Below are 24423 nucleotides of genomic sequence, written 5' to 3'. Positions count from 1 at the left end.
AGTGGTAGTTGCGTAGCTTTCAATGGAGGGACAGAAATCGCTCATATTTAATTAAAATAATCTTCATTTGTGTTCCAAAAAAACTAAAAACTTATGACATGAGGGTGGGTAATTAATGGGAGAAAATAATTTTTTGGGTGAACTAACCCTTTAAGCCTTGTCTGTGAAATTAGGTTTAGTATGTATTAATATTTAACCCACGTTTTATGAATGACAAATAATATTTTTATATAGTGAAGCAGACCATTTGTTAATTTAAAGTGATAGTTTACCCAAAACTGAAAATTTTGTCACCATTTACTGACCCTCATGTTGTTCCAAACTTTTATGACTTTCATTCTGTGACTGTAGGAGGCGCTGTTGTCGGGCCTAGCCCAACCTTAGCCTACCGCCACTGCAGCGCATGATACGATCACAGAAATCGGTGTTTTATAACATAAAATAATATATTTTTGCCTCCGTGTTTTTTGTCCATACAATGGAAGTCGATGGTAACCTAAATATATTGGTTGCCAACATTCTTCAAAATAACTTCTTTTGTGATCTGCAGAAGAAAGACATTTATACAGGTTTAGAACGACACCATGAAGGTTCTGATGACAGAATTTTAATTTTGAGGGTGAACTAGCCCTAAAAGTGGATATAATTTATTAACTGCATGCATACCGGAAGAAAAACGAATACGCTTTTTAAGGGAGAGTAAAATGACACTAAACCCGCCCCTTTTAACTCTGATTGGAAGACTCAGTGCCTTCTAGCGTCTGATTGGATAGAATCGACCAATCGCGTGCCATGCGGTAGTCATTTCACACACAGCAATGGCAGTACTGCAGCTTGGTGAGTCTTGTGCATTCATTCAAAACGATTTCCTCATTTTGCTCTCTGTTTTAGTGTTCACGTATTTTTCTCACGAGTTTCCATTTATGAGTACATTACACTAAAGCCAAATGTCAGCGTCTCGTTAGCTTAGTTATGTTAAGCTCTGGTTCATGTTGACATGGCAGTGTTGGGTCACTGACTATGTTTTCTGTGAATGTAAATGGCATGCCTGTGTTTACCACAGTTTGAATGTGCAGTCCCTATTTAGTTTCATTCCCTGATATTTCCTTTTGGTTATACCAGAAAAGCAGCGAGGTCGATATGCTGCTCTTGCCATCGCTGCAGTGGTCACTCTTGTGGGCATCCCACTATGGTGGAAGACCACACAGACCTACCGTGCCTGGCTGCCTTTCTCTGAGATCAGCGAACTCGACAGCCTCCAGGTGACAGACACTGCATCCTTCCTCAAGTCAGAATCAGCAGACAAGTCTTAAAGGGATAGTTCACCTAAAAATGAGAATTACCCCATGATTTACTCGCCATCATAGGTTTATATGACATTCTTCTTTAGTTATATTAAAAAATGTCCGGGCTCTTCCAAGCTTTATAATGGCAGTGAATGGCCGTTTATTTTTTTAAGTCCATAAAAGTGCATCCATCCATCATAAAAGTGCCCCACAGGCCTCCAGGGGGTTAATAAAGGCCTTCTGAAGTGAAGCGAAAGAATGTTTGTGAAAGAAAAATATCCATATTTAAAATTGTATTCAACGATTTACAGCGAAAGTAACTTCTGACCTGACACATGACGCATTGATGAACGCAGAAGCGCCAAGGATAGAGCAAAACAAAACACCACTCACGAATTAGAAATCTAAAATTAGAATTTTTAAATGTCAGAGGAGCTTGAGTTTGTTGCCCAGCCCTGTTTGTTTGAACTGCGAGACACGTCAAAGCTTACGCTACACCTAATATCCTACGTCCTACGTCCTACATCGTCAAGTGTTATTCTTTTGGCGTAAGTCAACTTGCGCAGACCGTCTGCCGGAAGCTGGTTATTTTAGTCGATAAAGCTTTAAATATGGATATTTTTCTTACATGAACGCTTCACTTCAGAAGGCCTTTATTAAAGGTGGGGTATGTAATTCTCTTTTTTGGCCATTTTTTCAAAATCACTTGAAATCCTATTCCTAACCCCCTTACAGCCACTGAGTTAGAAGCACTGAAATGAAAATTAAGCAATTTAATCATCTGTGGAACGGGCAGGACTCGAAAAACTCCAGCCAATCATTTCCAAGACCACCTAGAATCATTGGACAGTAAGTGCGTCAATCAAACGGTCGTACCATACCCCCCTCCCCCCATCCCCCTCATGTTCTTTGAATGGGTGGAGTCAAAGGAAAGAAGGTAGGACCATCTGAGTTGTGTATTTTCAGAATCTGCCGGCCGTTTTGCAAATCACATACCCCACCTTTAACCAGAGCCGGAGCACTTTTATGGACTTCGAAACAGAAACGGCCATCACTGCCATTAAAAAGCTTGGAAGAGCCAGGACATTTTTTTTATATAACTCCGATTGTATTCGTCTGAAAGAATTAGAAGTAAATCATGGGGTATTTTTCATTTTTGGGTGAACTATCCCTTTAACTCTAGTCCCAGACTAAAACGCATGTTTGAGCTGTTTTAACTGAAATCATCTTGCATTGATATAGCTTAAAATATGTCAGTGCCATTGTTTTGTCTCAAGATGCACACCAGTAATGTTTTTTTTTTAAGCATGTTTATAAAATCTACTTGTCTGTGAAACCGGGCCTATAAATTCATAAATTATACATTATCATGTCACGTGTGTATTTAACAGCTCCAGCTAAGTGTTGATATCGAGGTGGTCTTCTCTCGGGGAACACTGACCCCAGAACAGCAGAAAAAGCTTCCACTCAGTCATGTCAATGAAAAGGAGCACCAGATTGATGGTAAGTGATGTGTTTCTGTTCGGAAGCTTCATCATAAAAAAAGCAATAAACACAAAGAACTGAGATTCTGATATCCAAAATGCATTTTTCATCTCCAGCTAAAACAGGTTTGCGGTACAAGTATGAAGCCAGATATCGCACTGCCACTATAATGGAGGAAGACGCCTTGAATCAGCCCACTGCTGCAGGTTGAGTGGATTTATTGTTGCTAGTTATTTCTCTGGGGTGTACAAATAAACACTTTTTGTGTGAGGGTTTATTATGGAAGCTTGCTTTCTGCCACAGAATATCACACAATTGAGACCTTTTTCTTGAAGTTGCGAGTTTACATTTCACAATTCTGACTTCTTTTCTCAGAATTGCTAGATATAAACTGACTTTTTTTTCTCAGAATTGTGAGTTTATATCTCTCAGAATTTTTTCACAAAGAATTGGACATTATAACTTCCACAATTGTGAGTTTATATCTTGCAATTCTGAGAAAAAAAGTCTGAATTGTTAGATAAAAAGTTGCAAGGACATGATTATTATTATTATTATTATTATTATTATTATTTTAAATGTGTGTATGTATATATGTGTATATATATATATATATATGTATATATATGTATGTCGGAGCTGCCCATGATTCTATCATCTCTGACATTTAATCACTTAATTATTTACTTATACCATTTTATTATGTTAATGAGGATATATTGACAGATTACAGAATTAAAAAAAAGAAATTAAGCCTTTATTTTGTTTCAGCAATGCCAACTGAATGAAGAACAATTGTAATATATATTATTATTAATAATAATAATATTTGTTGAGTTATTCTAAACAATGGCTAATTTAATTGTTATTCTATATTGGTCAATATATCACTGAAATTTCTATCCCATTTACTTCTCCCTTCATAGAGGCAGATCTATCCCTACACATGCTCACTGAGAGCTCTTGTGGCTCTGTGGTTGTGTATGTGATCCCCGAGTCCTCCACTTTATTACCAAAGGTAAGATTCAGAGCATTTATATACAGTATTTATTCACAGAAAACCTAAACCGAATCACCTTCAAAGCTCATTCTGGCCTTTTACTTTCAGGATGTGAAAGTGTACGTGGGGCAACGACGCACTGCGTTGCTGCGTTCTGCTCCTTTTAAAACTTCGTGGAGTCTGAAGGAAGTCCTATCAAATCTGGACCCGCGAGTGGAGCAGGTAGTGAGCACCATGTCCTTCAGTCACCAGGATATTGTAGCTGCTCTGAGCGACCGTGTCCGCATGCCTAAAGTGACTAAGGAGAGCATGGCAGACAGCATGAGGGCCATCAAATCTAGTCCAGGTGAGTATTCGCTTTCAGTTTGGCTTGTTTTCTTAATGGCATATACTCATTTAAAGCTTCATAATCTAATTTGGCTTTCTCTTAGGCTACGAGATCACATTCAGTCTGCTCAACCCAGACCCAAAGTCGCACAGTCTTCACTGGGACATCGAAGGCGCCCTTCATAGCTACATTCAGCCTTTATTGGACAAACTTGCCCCTATAGCCAACTTTTCAGTGGACTCTCAGGTACTTGTTGTTTGCCTGGAGGGCTGGGTGATATGACCGTTAGGGTTAGGGACGGTATAACCTCCAACCCATTAGGGCTGGTCCGAATACCATTTTTTGAGCTTCGAAGCTTCGGTAGTAATGAACATCGAATATTCGAAGCTTCGGAGAGAGGGGGCTGAACATATTCTTCTCCCTAATAAAGGCAGGAATCTCTATGTGTCGGTATGTCCGTTTGCATTTTTATTATTTCGAGAACCGTTCATCCAATCGACTTCACAAGGGAGTGCATGCAGAGTCGCATTTGGTGCAATATATGGACACGCGAGACGCGACACATTCAGAATTAATAAACTTTTAATAAACTACAGAACAGCGCGACCGGGAAGCGGCGCACCTCACGCGGCAAGGGAACGGACACTGCACTAGTGCTATAAAACGCACACACACAGGTCTGTTAAATTAAACAATACTTTTAAGGTAGTCTAATATTTTTCTGACTAACAAATTACTGACACAGTAAAGGGTATATATTTTTTTTTATATATACTTTTATATAAAAACGAAATTTAAATAAAGAAAAAACGAAATTTAAATAAAGAAAAACGAAATTTAAATAAAGAAAAACGAAATTATGTTAACTTAAAAACGAGATTAATTTAGATTGATAATAACGGGTAAAAAGGCTAATACATTTTGTTTCTATTATTCTATTTTCCACAATGTCAAAAGCAACGCAGCTTAACCCAAAACACAAGCTCAGGCATACGCGTCGGTTCTATTTCTATCTCGTTTTCCGCGTGGCTCGAGACGCGTGTCTCACGCAGGCAGTGTGCAAACTCCAACCTGTTAACATGGGAGCCGAAATAGGACACGCCACGCAGCTGAGACGCTCACGCCACGCAGCCAGTGTGTCGCCGGCCTTATTCAAGCGCGAATGAGAACCGTTTCGCGGGGGATCCCAGGTGTCAATAATTTTTTTTTTTTAAACCGGATATTCGAATGTCAAATTTTCAAATCGAATACCAACCCACCGAACGAATATTCGGATATTCGAATATTCGGGTCCAGCCCTACCATAGAGAATTTGCTTTACTGTTTATATCACAACGGTTTTATTTTTGCAGCTTTTAGAGCTGCCTTGAGTTTTTTTGAACAATGGAGTAATACAACATATTTATAACAGCTTTAAAACTCATCCAGTCATCATTTAGAGTCAGAAATCAGCATATCAGAATGATTTCTGAAAGCATATCAGAATGATTTCTGAAGGACACTGAAAACTGGAGTAATGATGCTGAAAATTCAGCTTTACCATCACAGGAATAAATTACATTTTAAAATATATTAAAATAGAAAACAATGACTGATATTGTAATATTTCAGAATGTTTGTCTTTTACTGTATTTTTGATCGAATAAATGCAGCCTTAGTGAGTAGAAAAGACTTCTTTCAACAATATTAATCTTAATTATTTGACCAAATCCTTCAAATATTTCACATTTTGCACTGATGCCAGATTTATCATTCCTTTATAATAAATATGAAATAATATTTGTTTTATTTCATCAACTTTCAAATAAACATTAAAGCTTTTATTTATGGTAGCACCTTTTAAAAACAGTGTTCACAGAAGAGAAATACATGTGTGCATGTAAAGAACAACATATGTACACACACACACATAGAAATAAGATCAAACAATTAAATAGAATAAAAAAAATCCATTTGGTTTAATTTCATTTCAATTCATTTACAGCTAATTAAAATATAGGTGTTAACTGTGTTTACATAATGCATAAACATTTTCTTTCCTTGAGTGTCCAGCAAAAATAATTGTCATAATATATATACCTTAATTTATTGTAATTCGTGATATAATATTTTGGACATACCGCCTACCTCAAACTCTCAGCTGCTATTTGTATGTTTGTTCTTTTCAGATTCTGTATTATGCGGTTCTGGGTGTGAACCCTCGTTTTGACAACAGTGTGTCAGCCTATACACTCAGTGCAGACAGCCTGTCACATGTTATCAACCCCGTTGAAGCCAGACTAGGTGAGATTTGACCTTTTCATTGATGAGAAATTATCTTAATGGACAGTTTCTATGCTTATTTACATTTACACAAATTGTTCTTGTCTTTCACGCAGGTTCCAATGCTGCTTCCTCTAACCCTGTCCTGAACTTCCTGCTGTATGTGCCCGATGCCCACCACTCTCCTCTCTTCATCAGAGACCACAGCAAAAAGGAGGTTCCCTCGAACGCCTTTCACAGCCCTCGTTGGGGAGGCATCATGGTACTGTCCACATTAATTCAAGGGGTCATGAAATGCATTTTCATATATTTATGTTTCTGGAGGTTTTTGCATCAAAATGGTTCAAATATTTCTCTCATTTTCACAAACTCTTTATTTCTGGGGTGCATGTGAGACGTGTGTTTTGATGCTTGTGATAGCCAGCGCTGTAATAGAGCCGAACAGAGTCAGATTAAAACGAACCAATGCAACCACAACGATTCCCAGTCGACACTCTTGTGATTAATGAAAAGGCATGAGTTGTTTAGAACACATCCTTTTGATTTACGTAGACATTAAGGGCCGTGTAGAGGACAATTGTCATTTCGAATCTTGACGTTTCAGAAGGGTTGAAAACCTGTGTGATATGAAACTTGTAGTATGTTTGTACTGTAGATTAACCTCTTATATGTGTAAATATCAAGGACATTTTGATTTTCCATTTCATGATCCATTTAAAGTCGGCATGAAACGGAAGTTGCAATAGTCTTTTCTTTCCTATTGTGACAGTAAATATACGAGGGAAACAGCTTCTCGAACAAGAAAAATGTAGGGCGGGACTTGATTTTGTCCATGGGGAATTAATTGGATGGTTGTGGTTTGCTGTTGGTCGATCTGCCCCGCCCACATCATCAGTAAACACATTATCAGAGAAGAGAAGAGATGTCGCTGCAAGATGGAGAGGAAGTTACTTTGATTAAGGATCATGAGGGCACATTGATTTAAAAAAAGAAGGATGTGCATGGATAATAATTTATTATGAAACACTGCAATGTTTCATTAAAAAACGAGTTTTGACTTCATGGTGACTTTAAACATTGTGTTGTTCTTGGAAATATTGTGTGTAAATGTGCTGGACATTGCGAACAGGCCTATATTTCAGGGTTGATCATCTACCTGTCATCTACGTCCTCAGGTGTACAATGTAAATGAAATGTATGGACCTGAATCTGAACGTCCCGTCGATATTACCATTGATATGGCTAAAGTGATGGGTGTGTTCTTGGCACAGTTACGGTTAGTGCTTGACCATTTGACTTTACAAATTTATGTTAAAATGCCTAGTTTGCCAGGTGAAGGTATTGCATTACACTTTCTTTATCATTTTTTTTCTGTCCTTCTGTCCCTTTTCAGGCTCATGCTGGGGCTGCAGCACACTCGTCCTCCCACAGGCTTTGTGCTTCAGAGTCCCGGCAGCGCTGGACTGGCGGATTGGGAGCTGGACCGACTCCTGTGGAGCCGCAGCGTGGAGAACATCGCCACCGCCAGCACCACCATCACCTCACTAGCTCAGCTCCTCGACCAGATCGGAAACATCGTCATCAATGACAACATTGCAGAGCAGGTGCGCTGTCCAGATGTTCATAGTTCTTCACATAATGAAATCATTCCACTGTAGCGTTTGTCCTGAACGGTAGGAATTGAAAATGTGCAATTTTGCGATCATTTCTGCGCAGGTTTCCAGCGCAGTGACGTCGCTCCAGTCTGCCGTTGCCGAGTTAGAGACTGGGAACCTGGCTTTTGCGCTCCAGTACAGCAGGGAGGCCATTTTGGCTTCAGAGAGGGCCTTTTTCGACCCCTCTCTTTTGCATCTTCTTTATTTTCCAGACGATCAGAAATTCGCCATCTACATTCCTCTTTTTTTACCCATGTGTGTACCTATTGTACTCTCGCTGCTGAAAATTGTGAGCGAAGCTAAGCAAAGGCGAGCAGATAAGCAAGCCAAAAGAGACTGAGAAACAAGTGTTATATACACACATTAACGGCTGCACCTGCGTGGCATGTTTAAAAACACACTGAGTCATTAAAAGATGATGTGTGTGTGGTGTATATTTAAATCTTATTTATTAGACCAATAGCCTAGCAGTCATCGAGTGAAAAAAAAAAATGGATGCTGCTTAAATTTACAAAAGCAACTGTACTGAACAATGATTGGATGACATGGTTGAATCTGTCTGAGAGGAATTTATTGTTTTCTATCTGTGCATATTGTGTTGTCATATTGTATTGTCCATATCTTGTTTTAACACTGTAACACTCGATCATGATCTGTTTGTTAGGGTTTATTTGGCATATTCAGGTTTGTTTTTCAATGGGTTCATCTTGAGTGGCACGTTCTTTGGGGCAACGTTCATAACAAAAATAACTTCTACACTGTAAAAAAAAATAAAAAATATTGCGGCATTAACGTTTAAGTCATTTAAATTACATTAAACTTACTTTAAAAAATGAGTTGAAGCTTGTATAACTTAAAGTTGAAAGTTATTTTGATGAGTTAAAGCAATGTAAAAACATGTCATAACTTACTGATCATCTAATTTTTAGATCTAAAAAGATGAGGAAGATGATCTGGGTCTGAAAACCAGTCAGTATCTGGTGTGACCACCATCTCCTTTGCATAGAGTTGATCAGGTTGTTGAATGTGGTCTGTGGAATGTTGGTCCACTCCTCTTCAATGGCTGTGCGAAGTTGCTGGATATTGGCAGGACTTTGAACACGCTGTTGTATATGCCGATCCAGAGCATCCCAAACATGCTCAATGGATGACATGTCTGGTGAGTATGCTGGCCATGCAAGAACTGGGATGTTTTCAGCTTCTAGGAATTGTGTACAGATCCTTGCAACATGGGGCCATGCATTATCATGCTGCAACATTAGGGGTTTGGTCGTGGATGAATGGCACAACAATGGGCCTCAGGATCTTGTCATGGTATCTCTGTGCATTCAAAATGCCATCAATAAAATGCACCTGTGTTCGTTGTCCATAACATACGCCTACCCATACCATAACCCCACCACCACCATGGGCCACTCGATCCACAACGTTGACATCAGCAAACCGCTAACCCACACAACGCCATACACGCTGTCTGCCATCTGCCCTGTTCAGTGAAAACTGGGATTCATCCGTGAAGAGAACATCTCTCCAAAGTGCCAGACACCATCGAATGTGAGCATTTGCCCACTCAAGTTGGTTACGACGACAACGAACTGCAGTTGGGTCGAGACCCTGATGAGGACGACGAGCATGCAGATGAGCTTCCCTGAGACGGTTTCTGACAGTTTGTGCAGTAATTCTTTGGTTATGCAAACCGATTGTTGCAGCAGCTGTCCTGATGGCTGATCTCAGACGATCTTGGAGGTGAAGATGCTGGATGTGGGGGTCCTGGGCTGGTGTGGTTACACGTGGTCTGCGGTTGTGAGGCCAGTTGGATGTACTGCCAAATTCTCTGAAACACCTTTGGAGACGGCTTATGGTAGAGAAATGAACATTCAATTCACAGGCATCAGCTCTGGTGGACATTCCTGCAGTCAGCATGCCAATTGCACACTCCCTCAAAACTTGTGGCATTGTGCTGTGTGATAAAACTGCACATTTTAAAGTGGCCTTTTATTGTGGCCAGCCTAAGGCACACCTGTGCAATAATCATGCTGTCTAATCAGCATCTTGATATGCCACACCTGTGAGGTGGATGGATTATCTCGGCAGAGGAGAAGTGCTCACTAGCACAGATTTGAGAAAAATATTTGAGAGCCTTTTGTGTACATAGAAAAAGTCTTAGATCTTTCTAAGTTCAGTTCATGAGTTCAGCTCATGAAAAATGGGGGCAAAAACAAAACGTGTTGCATTTATAATTTTGTTCAGTGTAAATACCAGAATAGGGACATTGGTTTTAAGAAAACTATTTCCAGCTCATTATATAATGTAAGAGGAGTTGTAAATCCACCCCCTTCAAACTAAATACATAATTAGATTTTAAAAGAATAAATTAATAAAAAATGACATTAAAATTAATTTAACAGAACTATAGTGAGTAGAAAAAAAATCAATAAATATTTTACAAATAGCATGTTAAATTGGTGTAATATAGTACACCAAATAAAATTGGCCTAAATTGGGTCTTTTAACATGAAAATGTATAGTTGCCTTTTAAATTTCAGGAATTTTGCAGTCCCTCGCATCATATCGCAAATCATATTTGGGGGTCCATGGCATCTAAAAGATTGAAACCCCCTGAACTAGATAATAAAGAAGCAGCAGAAATTGACGTGTTTTAATATTTTGCCAGAATATTCTCATGATGGTGTCCAAAAATAAAGCTGTTCATCATACAAAATGATAGAATAGCCGTATCTAGATAGGCTAGATATACTTCATACCAAGGATGAGTTGAGCAGTTTTATCCTTATATAACGTTACATACGCCACACATGGGGTTCCAACCTTGGATTAGTAAGCACGGGTTTATAAACTCGGATAACATTGATGCTGATATACCAATTGTGAAGTCGATCAAATTCGCTCTTTGCAAATGCAATGTAAAATAATCTGCACTTTTAAAAGCTGCCGAATTACTGCCACGCGCTTTTATCCTTCCGCGCGGCGTCGCCCCTCCCCCTCCGCGCAGTCGCGAGCGTGTGGTGAGTGAAGGGACGTCGCCATATTGTTAAAGATCTTATTGTTTTTTTATACTTGAAAAATAATAGTTTTGAAGATAATCTGGCACTTTAGTTTGTGAATTTATATAGATCCAGCAGCGCTAACGGATTTCTTTCATATCACCTGACGGACAAATTATCAACGTCGTTGGCGTAACTTCTGCCTAAAGATGTCTGGCGGTGTAATTCGAGGGCCTGCAGGGAACAACGACTGTCGGATTTACGTGGGTAATTTACCCCCCGATATTCGCACCAAGGACGTAGAGGATGTGTTTTATAAATACGGAGCCATTCGGGATATCGATCTTAAAAACAGAAGAGGAGGTCCACCGTTTGCATTCGTGGAGTTCGAGGACCCGAGGTAACGTTAACGTTAAACACGCAAACCCAGCTTGCCCTGAATCTGCATGTTTATGAATTTGGCAACAACAATACAAGACGATGCTGTCGCTTAACACATCATATGCTTTAAATTCGTGTTTATACGCAAACACTAGTCCTCTAAATTAAGGACTCGTATAAAGCACGCGAACTTGTCAGTCAGGTCATAAGACGGGAAGTATATGGATGGAGGGAGGGTTAAATAATGTATCTAATATCAGCTCAACTAGAATTCTGAGAGGTATGCAAAACTCTCAAGTATCCAGTGTACTTAGAAGTGCTCTGTAGAAATGCTCAGCAATTTTGCCTGAAATACCATTTCCAAATGTGTCAACTGTCAAAATGTTCTGATCCTGTGAGTATTTCTGCGCATGCGCACACGATCTTCTTGCGTGAGAACCATGAGGATTATTTGTGCATAATTTTTCTATCCACTGATTATTTTTTTCTCTTATGTCTGCAGAGATGCAGAGGATGCTGTATATGGACGAGATGGCTATGACTATGACGGCTATCGTCTTCGAGTGGAGTTCCCAAGAAGTGGCAGGGGAGGTGGAAGAGGTGGAGGTGGTGGTGGTGGTGGTGGTGGCGTTGGAGCTCCCAGAGGCAGATATGGCCCTCCATCCAGGCGTTCGGAGTACAGGGTCATAGTGTCAGGTGAGGGAATGGGCAGTACATCTTTGTTATGTGACATAGGGTGCGTTCACACTTGGTTCGATCGCTTGGTCCGAACTTGAGTTTGATTGCTCGCACCCTCTGGACTTCACACAGGGCTCCAGACTGCGAATAAATGATCACATTTTGTGACCTTTTTTCCTAGCGGTGCGACTAAATTTGGTTAGAGTTCGCACTAGCATTGACCAACTGATAAGAGCTGCCTTTTATGTTGCATATGAGAAACACAAAACAACAATCAAAACAAAACTGAAACAAAACTGTGCTACTCGTTTGAGCTGCGCAGCGTGGACCTAGACAGCGCATCGCAAACTCAGAGCCGGTTTACTCACGGGCTGATCTCGATCACGCGACACCGTTACTACACAGCGCTGGGAGATCCAGAGAGAAATTGTTTGAATTCGCCGCAGAATTAATAACATCGCAGCGAGATCTTCCAATTCGGCGCAGAAACAACGCTGATGTGGAAACCAGGAGAAGCATTGTGCCATGAACGAACAAATTATAGAATTATAGAATTATTTATAATAAATGTTTTGGAGAAAAACCTTCATTTTATAATGTGTCATATTTGCCAGGGGTGCCATTAATTCTGACCACAACTGTATGCACTGCAAATGTTATAAAGAACGCTCAAGGTGAGCAGAAATTAGATATACATTCACTAGATACACACTTGAAGTGCGTCAGTCCCGCTTGTCAGGAAAGTGAGTGAGAGAACACACAGGTTTATGAAATCATACGTCATCGGTAGTGGTTTACTTCCACGGTTTAGTACGATTCTATTTAAATAAGTCGTACAGGATTTCAGTTTTTAAAGCAGACTGGTATAGTTCATAAAACAGTGCCAGTGTTCAATTGAAATATTGGCAAGCTTGTTTCTCATGTTTGGCCTTGACTTTTATTTTGACAGCCCAGATTTACGTGAGCTCCCATTCTCCATCTTCATTAGTTTACCGTCTTAGTTTAACAGTTCTGTTTAATAACTGAAAGACAAATGTTTTTTCATATACTGTGAGAATTTTAAACAAATCTTTGAAAAATGTAATGCCATGAACCTCACGAAACTCTGTGAATCCCGCTGATAGATGATCTTGTGTGCATAGCCTGTGTAAAATGTGTGTACTCTGTGCGTGTCGGTCTGTTTGTGTGGAGGATTCAAGCCGTGTGAATTGGATGCACAGGAGAGTTCGGCTGTCACTGGAGATGCAAGAGCAAGCGACTTTAAATCTTTGATTTGAAACTATGCTGTGCTACATCTAGTTTTCTGCTATGTCATATTTACTGTGTACTGTATTTGATTTACTTTTACCTAATCTTTGAGAAAATACAATTCCCAGTGCACACGACTAATTTCATTAGCGTTTTAAATGGAAATTTTGCAACCTGAGGGAAAATTAAATGATTTTGTTTTCCGCTGCAGATATACACTTTACAAAATATGCTAATTTCAAGATGTAACTAACATGACAGTAATTTAAACGTAAAAATATAAAGCAAAACAATAACAAAAAAATGTAAACAACTAGTATAGTCGAGCAGTATCGTAACTAGTCGGCTAGTCTGGCATTCCTAGTGCACACCAGATTACTGCACTTTTGGTTACAGTGTTTACTAGGGCTGGGTTTCGACACACATTCCACAGTTCGATTTCGAATTTTGATTTTGGATATATATCAGGTACAGTACATAGTAAATCTTGTCAAGGGAAAAGGGAAAAAAATCTCTAATGTTGTAAACTATACAGTCAGTTGATACTACATTACTAGAATATTGAAGGTTAAAATGAACTGATTTGTATGCAAACACTTAAATTACACACAAGGAAGTTTTTATAATAATAAAGTTATAATACTAACTTTATAATTACATAATTATGTTTCTACTCCAATTCGTCTTTTGAAATATAAACATTTAAATGGTGGCTGTGACATGATACAGATTTTGGTAAGTTGTACTGTATCTTTCAAGATTTCAACAACCTTCTGATGTTCATTCATGTTTGTTTCGTGCTGTAACTAGTAGTAAAGCTGAAGAGATGATCAGTTCACGTGCGCTCCACGCTGCCGCTTCGCTTGAACTGAGGCGCTACAGCATGACGCCACATTAAAGAGCGCCAAAACGGTATTTATTGTTTGAATTTCATAATAAAATGGACCAAATGTGAACACTGTGACTTTGTTTCATATCAAAAGTAACACAGCATAAAGCGTATTGCGATTTATTGGATGGGAGATGTGCTACAATGTTTTGTTCATTCATCAACTGAAAACAGCATAGACTAAAAGATCCCAGCGCTAGTGTTATGTTTTTCTAGCACTTCTTTATTTGTAAAAAAATACTATTATAGGATTACAGAATCAAGAAGTTGCTATCTAAAATATATATATATATATATATATATATATATATATAATTTTTTATTTTATTTTTACAGATTTTCAAATTATGTATTTGTAATGATTTTTACGAAATATTATGTAAAATTAATATAAATGTAGTTTCAGAAATTGCTACTGTCTTTAAATGAAATAGTGCAACATAATAAAGAACCGATATAAAGCTGATATAGACCTATAAGATATTGGAATTGGGTAAAAAATCCATTTCGGTTGACCACTAAACAGCATTCACATCCAAAAAGAACTGAACGGCGCAGTCAAACAAACCCAGGTGCACAGGAACAAGCATTTCCTGTCCTACTTCCTCAAACTGGTTTATTCTAAACGATTCCCTTTCATTACTGAAGGCAGTTACTTGCGTTATGATTCTTGTGCTGTTCATAAAAAGAAAGATCTACTTATTTAATGGTTACGATTGTCTTTTTTTCCCCAGGACTTCCTCCAAGTGGCAGCTGGCAGGACCTTAAGGATCACATGCGTGAAGCAGGTGATGTATGTTATGCTGACGTTTTCCGAGATGGCACCGGCGTTGTGGAGTTTGTGCGCAAAGAAGACATGACCTACGCCGTTCGAAAGCTGGATAACACTAAGTTCCGGTCACATGAGGTAGGTGTGAGTTTGTAAACATAGACCGCCATTGGACAGGACAGGACAGGGCATAGCTTAAGGATTTGGGAACATCAAGGTAAGCTTGATGTCAGAGACCCATGATGGAGCCACATGGACTAGGAGGATCCATGGAATGGATCTTTTGAATGTAAGTGATTTTGCCAGTGGCCACATATAGAAGGAACTGTAATTTGATGTTGCGCTAAATCTGAAAAAAAAAACTAATCTATCTTAGATTGAGCCATGAATTAGGAGTAACCTAACATCTGGTAGTTCGTCTTTAGAAAGTGTTGCGTTATGTGTTTCTCAGGGGGAGACGGCTTACATCCGTGTAAAGGTGGATGGCCCGCGCAGCCCCAGTTATGGGCGCTCGCGCTCACGCAGCCGCAGCAGGAGTCGCAGCAGGAGCAACAGCCGCAGTCGCAGCTACTCTCCACGCCGCAGCCGAGGATCTCCACGTTACTCGCCCCGCCACAGCCGCTCCCGTTCCCGCACCTAAACATCCACATTCCAGCTAGTTGGCTGGCCACAATCATATACACCCTGTGTCGCCCTCTATTGGACCCACTGTTGTACTTCATTGCTCTCTTGACTCGTTTCGTCTCTCCATTTCCCCCAGTTTGCTATCTCTCATCTTTGGTTTGTTAGCTTTTTGTTTGTTTTTTATTTTTTTATTACTTGACTGTCATTTTGCTAATGACAGCTACATGTAGCTAAGTGGATGTTCCCCTTTCTCTCCTTTCCTCCCGTCAATCTTTTTTTTGTTGTTGTCGTCTCCTATCCCATGACCCCATTGTTTGTTTGTTTGTCTTGCATTCCCATTTTAACTGGATCTTCATACTCATCCCTTGTACTATATTTGACACAAGGGAAATGTTGAAATGCTTTAAATAGTTGTATTTGGGATGGATTAATTGCTACTGTTTTATTTTGTTAACAATGCTTCATTGTTGGCTTTTTCTGGGGTGGGAGTATTTTGTTGGAAAACTGTTCTACTTTTACCTTTTCATGTCTTTCTATAGACAACAGAAGAGCAGGATTAAAGAAAGCTTTGGAATAAAGGATTTTGAAGCACAGTTCATTCATATTAGGATATTTGGAGGAGGAGGAGCAGGCATTTCATTTAAGGAGGCAATGGTATGACGGCAAGCGGCTTTAGTCACCTTCAAAAAGGCAGTTGTTGTTTTTCAACAGACTTCCAGTACCCTGGACTGTCTTAGTTCAGTAACACATTAGTTTTGCTTTGCCATTCTTCCTCTTTTCACGACACTCCCCTTCCCCATTTAATTTACCTTTTCTTACTGGTCATTGCTGCTAAGCATGCATGTGTACTGTCTGGATGTTGCAATGCTTGTGCGTACATTAAGACAGCATTATTTTTTTTGTTGTTGTTTTTTTGGGTGTTTCGTTTTTAAATCCAAAAACATTTTTGCCTGTTGTCCAAAATGTACTGGGATTTGGCCACTATTGATCTCCTATGTAGACTTATCACTAGACAAGATAAAGGCTTGCCATGTGCAGTTGTTCTCATGTAAATTGTGTATTTGTCAAGAGAAAGTGTCTGTTTTAGGTTAGTTTTGCTCGTTTTTTCAATGAAATAAGCACAATTTAATGTGTTTAGGAGGTGCTTTAAATTTCTTCCGGAGCATATCATAGTCTGGTATCCTTTTTTTGTAATTTACACACAAAAAAACGGAAAAATAAATAAATAAAATACCGCTCCTATGATCAATTTATAGAAGCTTTAAATGATAGAAGCTCTTTATTTAGCTGTGATTCTAACTTGTTACCTCCCTCTTTTTGATTTTGCTGGTATTTAAAGGTTTGGATTGGAGGAGGGGCTCACTGTGTCCCGGTCCTTGGAGCCGGATCATTGGATCAGTTCAGGATCAGGAGCAGAATTAGGCTTAGGATAAGGATGGATACATACATGGAGCGGGATCAATTTACCGGGAGCGGGAACCATAGGAGAGGATCCCAACCCCAGCCCCGCATTCCCCCCACCAAACCACAGTTAAAGGATACTTGACGTCGTAATTGGCTTCTCTAGAACCAAATTCATTTTTTTCTTTTTCCGTGGAGCCCAAATGATGCGCGCGCAGAAGGGATCCAGGTGCCTCTTTTGTTTTTGTGAGATGAGTTTTTCGGTATAAACAGGAGCAGAGCAAGGAACCAGAAGGCTGGATCAGTTTGGATGGAATCGGCATGAGGAGCGTGGTAAATAGAGGGGAATTAGTGGGAGGGTGGGATAATAGGCACTTTTTGAGGGGGATGCTGTAGTTTATTTAGGGTTTCAAAAAATTACTTTTCAAATAACATTTGTTGGCATTTGCTGTGTTGGCGGTGGTGTTTCTTTGCCCCCACAATTGACTACTTTATATTTCTAAATTGAAGTGTTTTTTTTTCTCTCTTTAACCCTTCTTTAAATAAAGATTGAATGTTCAATTAAAGTGTTTTGTTCTCTGCTTCATTTTTTCTAGAAATCAGTAACTTATCTTAGCGGAATCAGTAACAGTAACTCTGAAACAATGTAGTATGTAGTGTCTATGAAATATCTGACACACTAGATTGAGGTAATTTATACAGATGTACAGATGGAGTTCCTTTTTTGTCAATAAATTTGATAAATCAAATTCTATTCATATGTGTAGTGGACCAATAAGGGTTTTTCAATGGTAGTACTAAGCTAAAGAGCAACACAACAGCCGATATATATATCGGTACATCTAAGTAGTGCCACATTAAAAAAGCAACATTTTTTAAATTTGTCTTTTCATGTAGCCGTAGAATATGTGCTCTCATAGATGAAATGATGAAATTGTCCTTGATTAATTCCGAAAGTGAACAGTCTACACAATATTTAAGGTAGGGAACGTCACTTAAGTAACCACTAAGTTACATACAAACTTGACCTCATATAGTGTGGCAAGTAAATCCAGTAATAATACCTCACAGGAATCAATACCTTTGGCCCCAGGATGTGGGAGCACTGGTGCATTGTGGGATGAAATAAAATGCGGGCAGTGAGAAGCTAGTGGAAAACGCTCGTAACACGCGGGGAGAGGCTCTACGCGAGCCAATCAGAGAGCCGGTGCAGTGCGGTGGGCGGGGTCACCTCGGGTCTAGTGACGCTAAGTTGGATGTGAGTTACGAGCACAGCCGCATGGGTAGAGTTACTTACGACTGACATAGTGGTTAGTGAAGTCAAGCGTGAACGCAGCGGCTCAAAAAAAAGCCTGAGCTAAACAGTATTCCAGTGTAAAAGCATCAAAAGAGGGTGAGCAGTGTGGATTTATTTACTATGCATGCATCCGACGTGTTGACCATGTAGCTTGTGAGAAAAAGAATGTGTTCAAACATCTAGATGCATGTGGGGAAGTTTAGTAATTAGTACTGTATTCAGATGAAGCATCATCATGGACGCAGCACGAGCCGCTAACTGTACTTTGCAGCAATTCTATTAGACGTTCGCATTTTAAATGATTATTATTATTATTGTTGGATGCGGAGTTCATAGACGCTTTTGAGAGGAAATATTCTACGCAGATTGTTTTTATCGAGAATAATTAGGGCGGTGGCGTGAAATGAAAGTTACAAGTGCTCGGCGTCTGGAGAAAAATATTACGTAATTCTGCCAATCATATGAGAGCAGATGCTGAGGGCACATCACCACCGTATGGCTTTAATGGACTCATCTGTGGGCACCAGAGTCCAGCCAAAGCCTGTTTTATGGCAGCACTTGGGTGAAAGTTACTCCAATTTTGCCGTGAAAAAAATAGCTACAGCTTGCAACAAATATAACAAACCATCAGCCTTCTGTGATTCCCTCTACATGACCTTATCAAAGGCAGACACCTGTGCTGTGTGAATTATTAATTGTGCTTTGCAGCATAATTTACTCCCACTTTCATTCTGCCCAATGAAATTTAATTCTTAACTCATGCATCTTGTTACTTATGCAACTGCTTGGGGCATTCAGCCTTTGTACATTTATTGTTTTAATAGCCCGATAATCGGTTTGGCCGATATTTTTACAGATAATTCACACTTTTCTACTTTGGTTATCAGATCTGCCAAAAAGTAGCAAGTCTCATTACAAGTGAGTTTTCTTTTTTTCTTTTTTTTTATAAGCAGAAATCAAAACTAATTTAAAAATTATACATATATCAGTTACTTGAGACTCAAATGGGCAGATTTTTTTTCGAACATGCCTCCCATGTGCCATTGGCCAGTCAAACAAATAGTCCCGCCCCAAAGGCCCAAACATGTGATTGGTGAGTCACTTTTGACAGTAACAAATTGTTTAAACTGTTGAGGGAAATTAACCTACAAATAGATTCGAGGGTTTACACGGCAACAATGTGCTAAAAACGGAAAAGTTTTTCCTTTGCTTTTTTTTCGCGTACAGGCGACAATGTTGTCAAAACTATCCTGTTCACACAGATCTGCGAAAACGATCACAGTATTCTGCCTGGCCAGTAGTTGGCGATGTCACTTTGTAAAGAAACAATATGCGCCTATCGAGTGAACATATAATGTGCATGCGCTTGACACCGTTTTCACAAATTCGTGTTTTTCGTTGTTTACGTGGGGACGATACCTGTGTTGTTGAACGTGCACTTTGAAACCCATTTTCAAAAGTTAGCGTTTTTATGCCCCCAAAACGCTGTTGTTGCGTAAATGAGTGGCCAAAACGCATAAAGTTTTCCGTTTTTAGTTGAAAAACGGTGTCGTGTAAACGGCTCTTAAGTTTTATCTGAATACTATACAGGGATAGGAGAAAATTAAATTACGCACTTCAGCAATAATTATTATTTTACAAATACTAATGTACAAATTGGTTTTGTTTTTTAGTTATTGTCTAAAAAGCAGAAATGAAACTAATATTTAAATTCTACTTATAGGTTACTGGCCACATTTTTTCAAACACGCCCCCATGTGCCATTGGCCAGTTAAACAAATAGTCCCACCCTAAACTTATGCGATTGGTTGAGACAGTTTTGTTTACTGAATGCAAATGATTTGAAATGTCTCTGATGTATCTGACCTCTCTGTTGCATATGCATTAGGCCTTGGTTTAGTTTATTTTCAGTAAATCGAGCTGGATACAGATCTGTGCTTTCTAATACGTCCTTCTCACTGAATGGATTTCATCAACCTCCACCCTCTCCTGGGCCCAACACTGAGTGCCTGAGAGTCTTTTGTAGAGGGAGCTGATTGAGGTGGCCTCCTTTTTGTCAAATCATGACTGCACGTTTTCATTTTTAGTAGATGCACTAGTTCCTTTATAAGCTGATTGGAAAGATGGATGACTCCGTAAACTCAGACAGGTCCCAGAGGTAGACCGTTTACATCTGTATTTGCCATTAAAAGAACTGGCAAGCAATTATAGTGATTCAGGCCCATTTCTATTTATTTGTAAGTGAAGGCCTTGTGCGAAATATTTCAAATTTTTGAAGTTGCTGTCTTGGCCAAGAATAAGAGCAGAGCTTTTGATGCAAGCGAACATTATGAGCTTTAAAAATAATCATCTTTATTTATCATTATCAAGTTTGTCCTTGTCAACATAAAAAAAACAAGTAATTTTCTGATATTAAAATACTTTCTCATCACAACTTAATAGGCAGTCAACTATAATAAAATTAAACCGTCAAATATTATCCTTGACTTGTATTGTATTTTATCCTTATTTTGTAATCATTATGAGCACAAGTTGTAATTCTGATTAACTGAATACATGACGTTAACTAAGAGCATACATGTATTATTATTATTATTGCTGTATATTACTGCTATATGAATATATTATATAACATTTATTATACACTCATCTCTGGTTGATAACAGAATACTTCCTAATTGTAAGATTTGAAACAAGCATATTCTGTATGCTGCTTTGAAACTATATGTATTGTGTAATAAACTTAAACTATAAGTAAGCCTTTGGTTGGTTATGACAGCATTATGTTCAACCAAAAATGAAAATTGTCATATTTACTCTCCCTCATGTTGTTCCAAACCTGTATGAGTTTCTTTCTTCTATTGAACATAAAATAAGACATTTTGAAGAATGTTGGTAATCAAACAGTTGAAGGTAGACATTGACTTTCATTGTAGGAAAAAAATACTATTGAAGTCAATGGCTACCGTCAACTGTTTGATTACCAACATTCTTCAAAATGACTTCTCTTGTGTTCAGTAGAAGAAAGAAACTCATACAGGTTTGGAACAACATGAGGGAGAGTAAATGACACATTTTTTATTTTTTGGTGAACTAGCCCTTTAAGATTTGTTGACATCCTGAAACCACAGCATTGGCTAAACCAGTTGAGGGGCGGGACTATCTGTTTGTCTGACAAATGGCAGACAAAAACAAGGTGTTGGGAAACCTTTTTTTCCCCAATTCTGTTTGATGATGGTAGGCACTGTTAAACGAGAAAGCTTTTGATTTAAAAGGCTAACTCAGCTTGATGGTCCAGGTTCTTCCTTGTTCTTCTGACTTTATAAGAGATGGTCAGTGAATCTCCTTTGCGTTTTCTCTTTCTTCATATTCACAGCCATCATGACTGACAGGAAGGCAGTAATAAAGAACGCTGATATGTCTGAGGACATGCAGCAGGACGCAGTGGATTGTGCCACACAGGCCATGGAGAAGTACAATATTGAGAAAGACATTGCTGCATATATCAAAAAGGTCATCCACAGAACGTTTATGATTGACACCTCCACAGACTTCATCAACAATATGTTATCTTTAAGATTTCGTTTCCTATTCTGTCTTGCTTCTTAGAAATATTCAGTAAAGCAGGGCTCAGTTATTGTTTGGTCTCAAATTATTTGTATACATCAACGTAAGTTAAACTAGAGTAAAACTTTGAAGCTAATGTTCAGCTAAATGTTTAAATGCCCCTCACATTAAAATGTACTGTCAAATTAAATTTGAATGACAAGTGTATGTACATTATTAATGATTATTTTAATGGATTTGCAATATAAGCACCATAAAGTATGTAGACATTAATATGGTACTATACATGTTATAGATCTGAGCAAGTTTGAAGACCCCTGCGGTCCTTCTAGGGATCAGTGGATCTCAACATTTTACTTGAAGGCCACAACAATAATAGAAAGCTGTATATTTGTTATAAAAAATATGAAGAAATACCTTGATTTTTAGTTGTTTTAGCTTATTTTCATGCTTGTTTTGTCTATCATTTTAAGTAATCTTGGGGCCCGTGATTGAGAACCACTGTTCCAGAATATTAAGTTCTGTTGGTCTTACTAAAGTGTACATTACTGTTCTTGCTTTTCAACAGGAGTTTGATAAGAAGTATAATCCAACATGGCATTGTATTGTGGGACGGAACTTTGGCAGTTACGTGACGCATGAAACAAAGCATTTCATCTACTTTTACTTGGGTCAAGTAGCCATTCTACTCTTCAAATCGGGCTGAGAGGAAAACTGTCGTTTGTGAAAGTTGGACATCAACTCCAAACCTGGACTGTGACGCACTTATGGCTTGAGCCACACTCAGATTACACACACAAACACACACACACACGCGCGCTTTCATTCTCTTTCACATACATGAATTTAGCTATAGAGGCTGTGCATAAATGCATGGACCGTGTACATTTAATTTGTATATGTTGCAATACAGTAACCTTTTTTGCTTTCTGTAGTTGCACGAGATGACGCAACAAGATGACTTTTGTTTGTTTTTTCCAAGTCCAAATTTGTTTTGCACTGAAGTTGTACAAAATGCTTTGACCGCTGCCTTTAAAGTATATTAAAAATTGATATGTCATACATATTTTGGGTAAGACGTGATTTTTAATTTATTTATTTTGTAGATCCAAACACAGGATTGTCTGCATTTGGTTTCAAGTTAATGGCTGTTCCTAACTCCTCAGTTATATGATGTAAAGTTTACCCAACAGGGTTTTTTTGCACCATAATGTAACATGATCAATTGTCTTTATCTGCATCCTATGAAGTGCAGCTGAAGAATTGAACAAACTTCACTATCTCAGCAGACAAGGGCACTCACTGCATGCATTTTTGCTGAGGTAGGGAGTATTCAGGCTGTTCAGTTACTAATGAGCAGACCTGTCTGGAAACAAGGGGCCATTAATGGGATACAGTACCTCTCGAATTTCAAGGACACACATTTACTAAAGGCTTTGCTGCTTTTATGCCCCTCTTATGAAAGTATACATTTAAAAATGTCAATGATCGCCCTCGCAATCTCTTTGTCATGACACAAAAGAGTGGCAGTCCCACTCTAAATATTTTATACAGTGATGAGTGAAGTCTTCTGTAGCTTTGCCTATTGAAGATAATGTGCCGTTGTTCATGGCCAGACTCCTACCACCTTGTTTGTCACTTCAAATGTAGCGATGTAGCCGATCAGAGGAGAGACATGAAGCGTTCAACAACATAAATGACACACCGTCACACTCATAAATTGAACACCGCCGTTCTACAGTACAAACCCATTGAAAATTCCTGAGGGAACCCGTCTTGGCAGTACCATATAGCCTTATATTACTATTAAGAACCCATGTCAAGCTTACTGGTTGTCAAGACATATCAAAGGTATGTCTTTTAAGTTGCTTTTTCCAACATAGGTATTTTTAAAAAGTTTACGTTTTGGAGTTAAAAGCCATTAACCAAATCAATCAGCTACGAGGTCAATCACATTACAAACTTTGATTCTGAAGAAATATTTATTTTGAAAATCTGACAACAAGACAAAGGTCCATGAGGGAGGGAAAGAACTACAATCCCATGAAGCATTGACAATAAAAAAAAAAATTCACAGTGCTTCATGGGAGAGTGTGGGCATAGACAGTAGGGGGCGCTAAAGTGTTCTTTGGGTGCATTTGTTTGACGCGATGGCCTGATTGGTGGAGATTTCTCTGTAGAATCATGGGTGATGTAGTTTTTCACCAGAAATCCCACTTCAATTCCACACAATTGTTTACGTTGAAATAATGATGGCTGATTTTGCCCCCAAACTATATAATTACTAGGAAATTATAACACATGCCACGTGCCAATTACGTGACAATGTGGATTTCGCAGTGTAACGGTCTGGTAGCCTAGAAGATAGTTTCATTGTCAATTAGTTGAATATGTGCGCCACTGTGGTACGAATAACCTGTGTGTATAACGTTACAGTAGTGGAAACGCGTTTTAAAAAAAGGTAGAGAGCAAACTGCCTTGAGAAAGTGCACAACCCAAGTTGTCTTGAACTTCAAAGAGGCTTATTTGGTAGAATTTAATTTGGTGG

At 38.8% G+C, this 24423-nt stretch overlaps 3 protein-coding genes across 5 annotated transcripts; all 3 read left to right on the top strand.

Annotated features, from left to right (window-relative positions):
• Nucleotides 1-708: 708 nt before the first annotated feature.
• Nucleotides 709-8804, top strand: pigs (phosphatidylinositol glycan anchor biosynthesis, class S). Its single transcript, XM_084136284.1, has 12 exons — nt 709-837; nt 1123-1262; nt 2678-2789; nt 2888-2977; nt 3698-3789; nt 3880-4117; nt 4203-4345; nt 6268-6382; nt 6478-6623; nt 7537-7637; nt 7755-7965; nt 8078-8804. Exons 1-12 carry the CDS (start codon nt 819-821, stop codon nt 8354-8356), a joined length of 1686 nt encoding a protein of 561 aa, XP_083992410.1. The 5' UTR covers nt 709-818; the 3' UTR covers nt 8357-8804.
• A 2195-nt stretch (nt 8805-10999) lies between these two features.
• On the top strand, nt 11000-17577 carry srsf1b (serine and arginine rich splicing factor 1b). Of its 3 annotated transcripts, XR_014609401.1 has the most exons (5): nt 11013-11421; nt 11905-12098; nt 14952-15124; nt 15438-16264; nt 16950-17577. XR_014609401.1 is itself a non-coding variant. In XM_084138260.1 (4 exons), exons 1-4 carry the CDS (start codon nt 11231-11233, stop codon nt 15624-15626), a joined length of 747 nt encoding a protein of 248 aa, XP_083994386.1. In that variant the 5' UTR covers nt 11000-11230; the 3' UTR covers nt 15627-17577. The 3 variants fall into 3 exon arrangements, 2 of the variants coding, with proteins under 2 accessions (XP_083994386.1, XP_083994387.1); XM_084138260.1 differs by having other exon boundaries at nt 11000-11421; nt 15438-17577; XM_084138261.1 differs by lacking the exon at nt 16950-17577 and having other exon boundaries at nt 14952-15138; nt 15380-16189.
• A 572-nt stretch (nt 17578-18149) lies between these two features.
• Nucleotides 18150-22941, top strand: dynll2b (dynein, light chain, LC8-type 2b). Its single transcript, XM_084138031.1, has 3 exons — nt 18150-18404; nt 21685-21821; nt 22444-22941. The coding sequence occupies exons 2-3, from the start codon at nt 21690-21692 to the stop codon at nt 22579-22581; spliced, it is 270 nt and encodes an 89-aa protein (XP_083994157.1). The 5' UTR covers nt 18150-18404; nt 21685-21689; the 3' UTR covers nt 22582-22941.
• Nucleotides 22942-24423: the final 1482 nt, after the last annotated feature.

This window comes from Abramis brama (assembly GCF_963993115.1).
Source record: "Abramis brama genome assembly, chromosome: 15".
Classification (NCBI taxonomy): Eukaryota; Metazoa; Chordata; class Actinopteri; order Cypriniformes; family Leuciscidae; genus Abramis; species Abramis brama.
The sequence above is the reverse complement of the archived record's forward strand: the minus strand, read 5'-3'. Positions and strand labels throughout refer to the sequence as shown.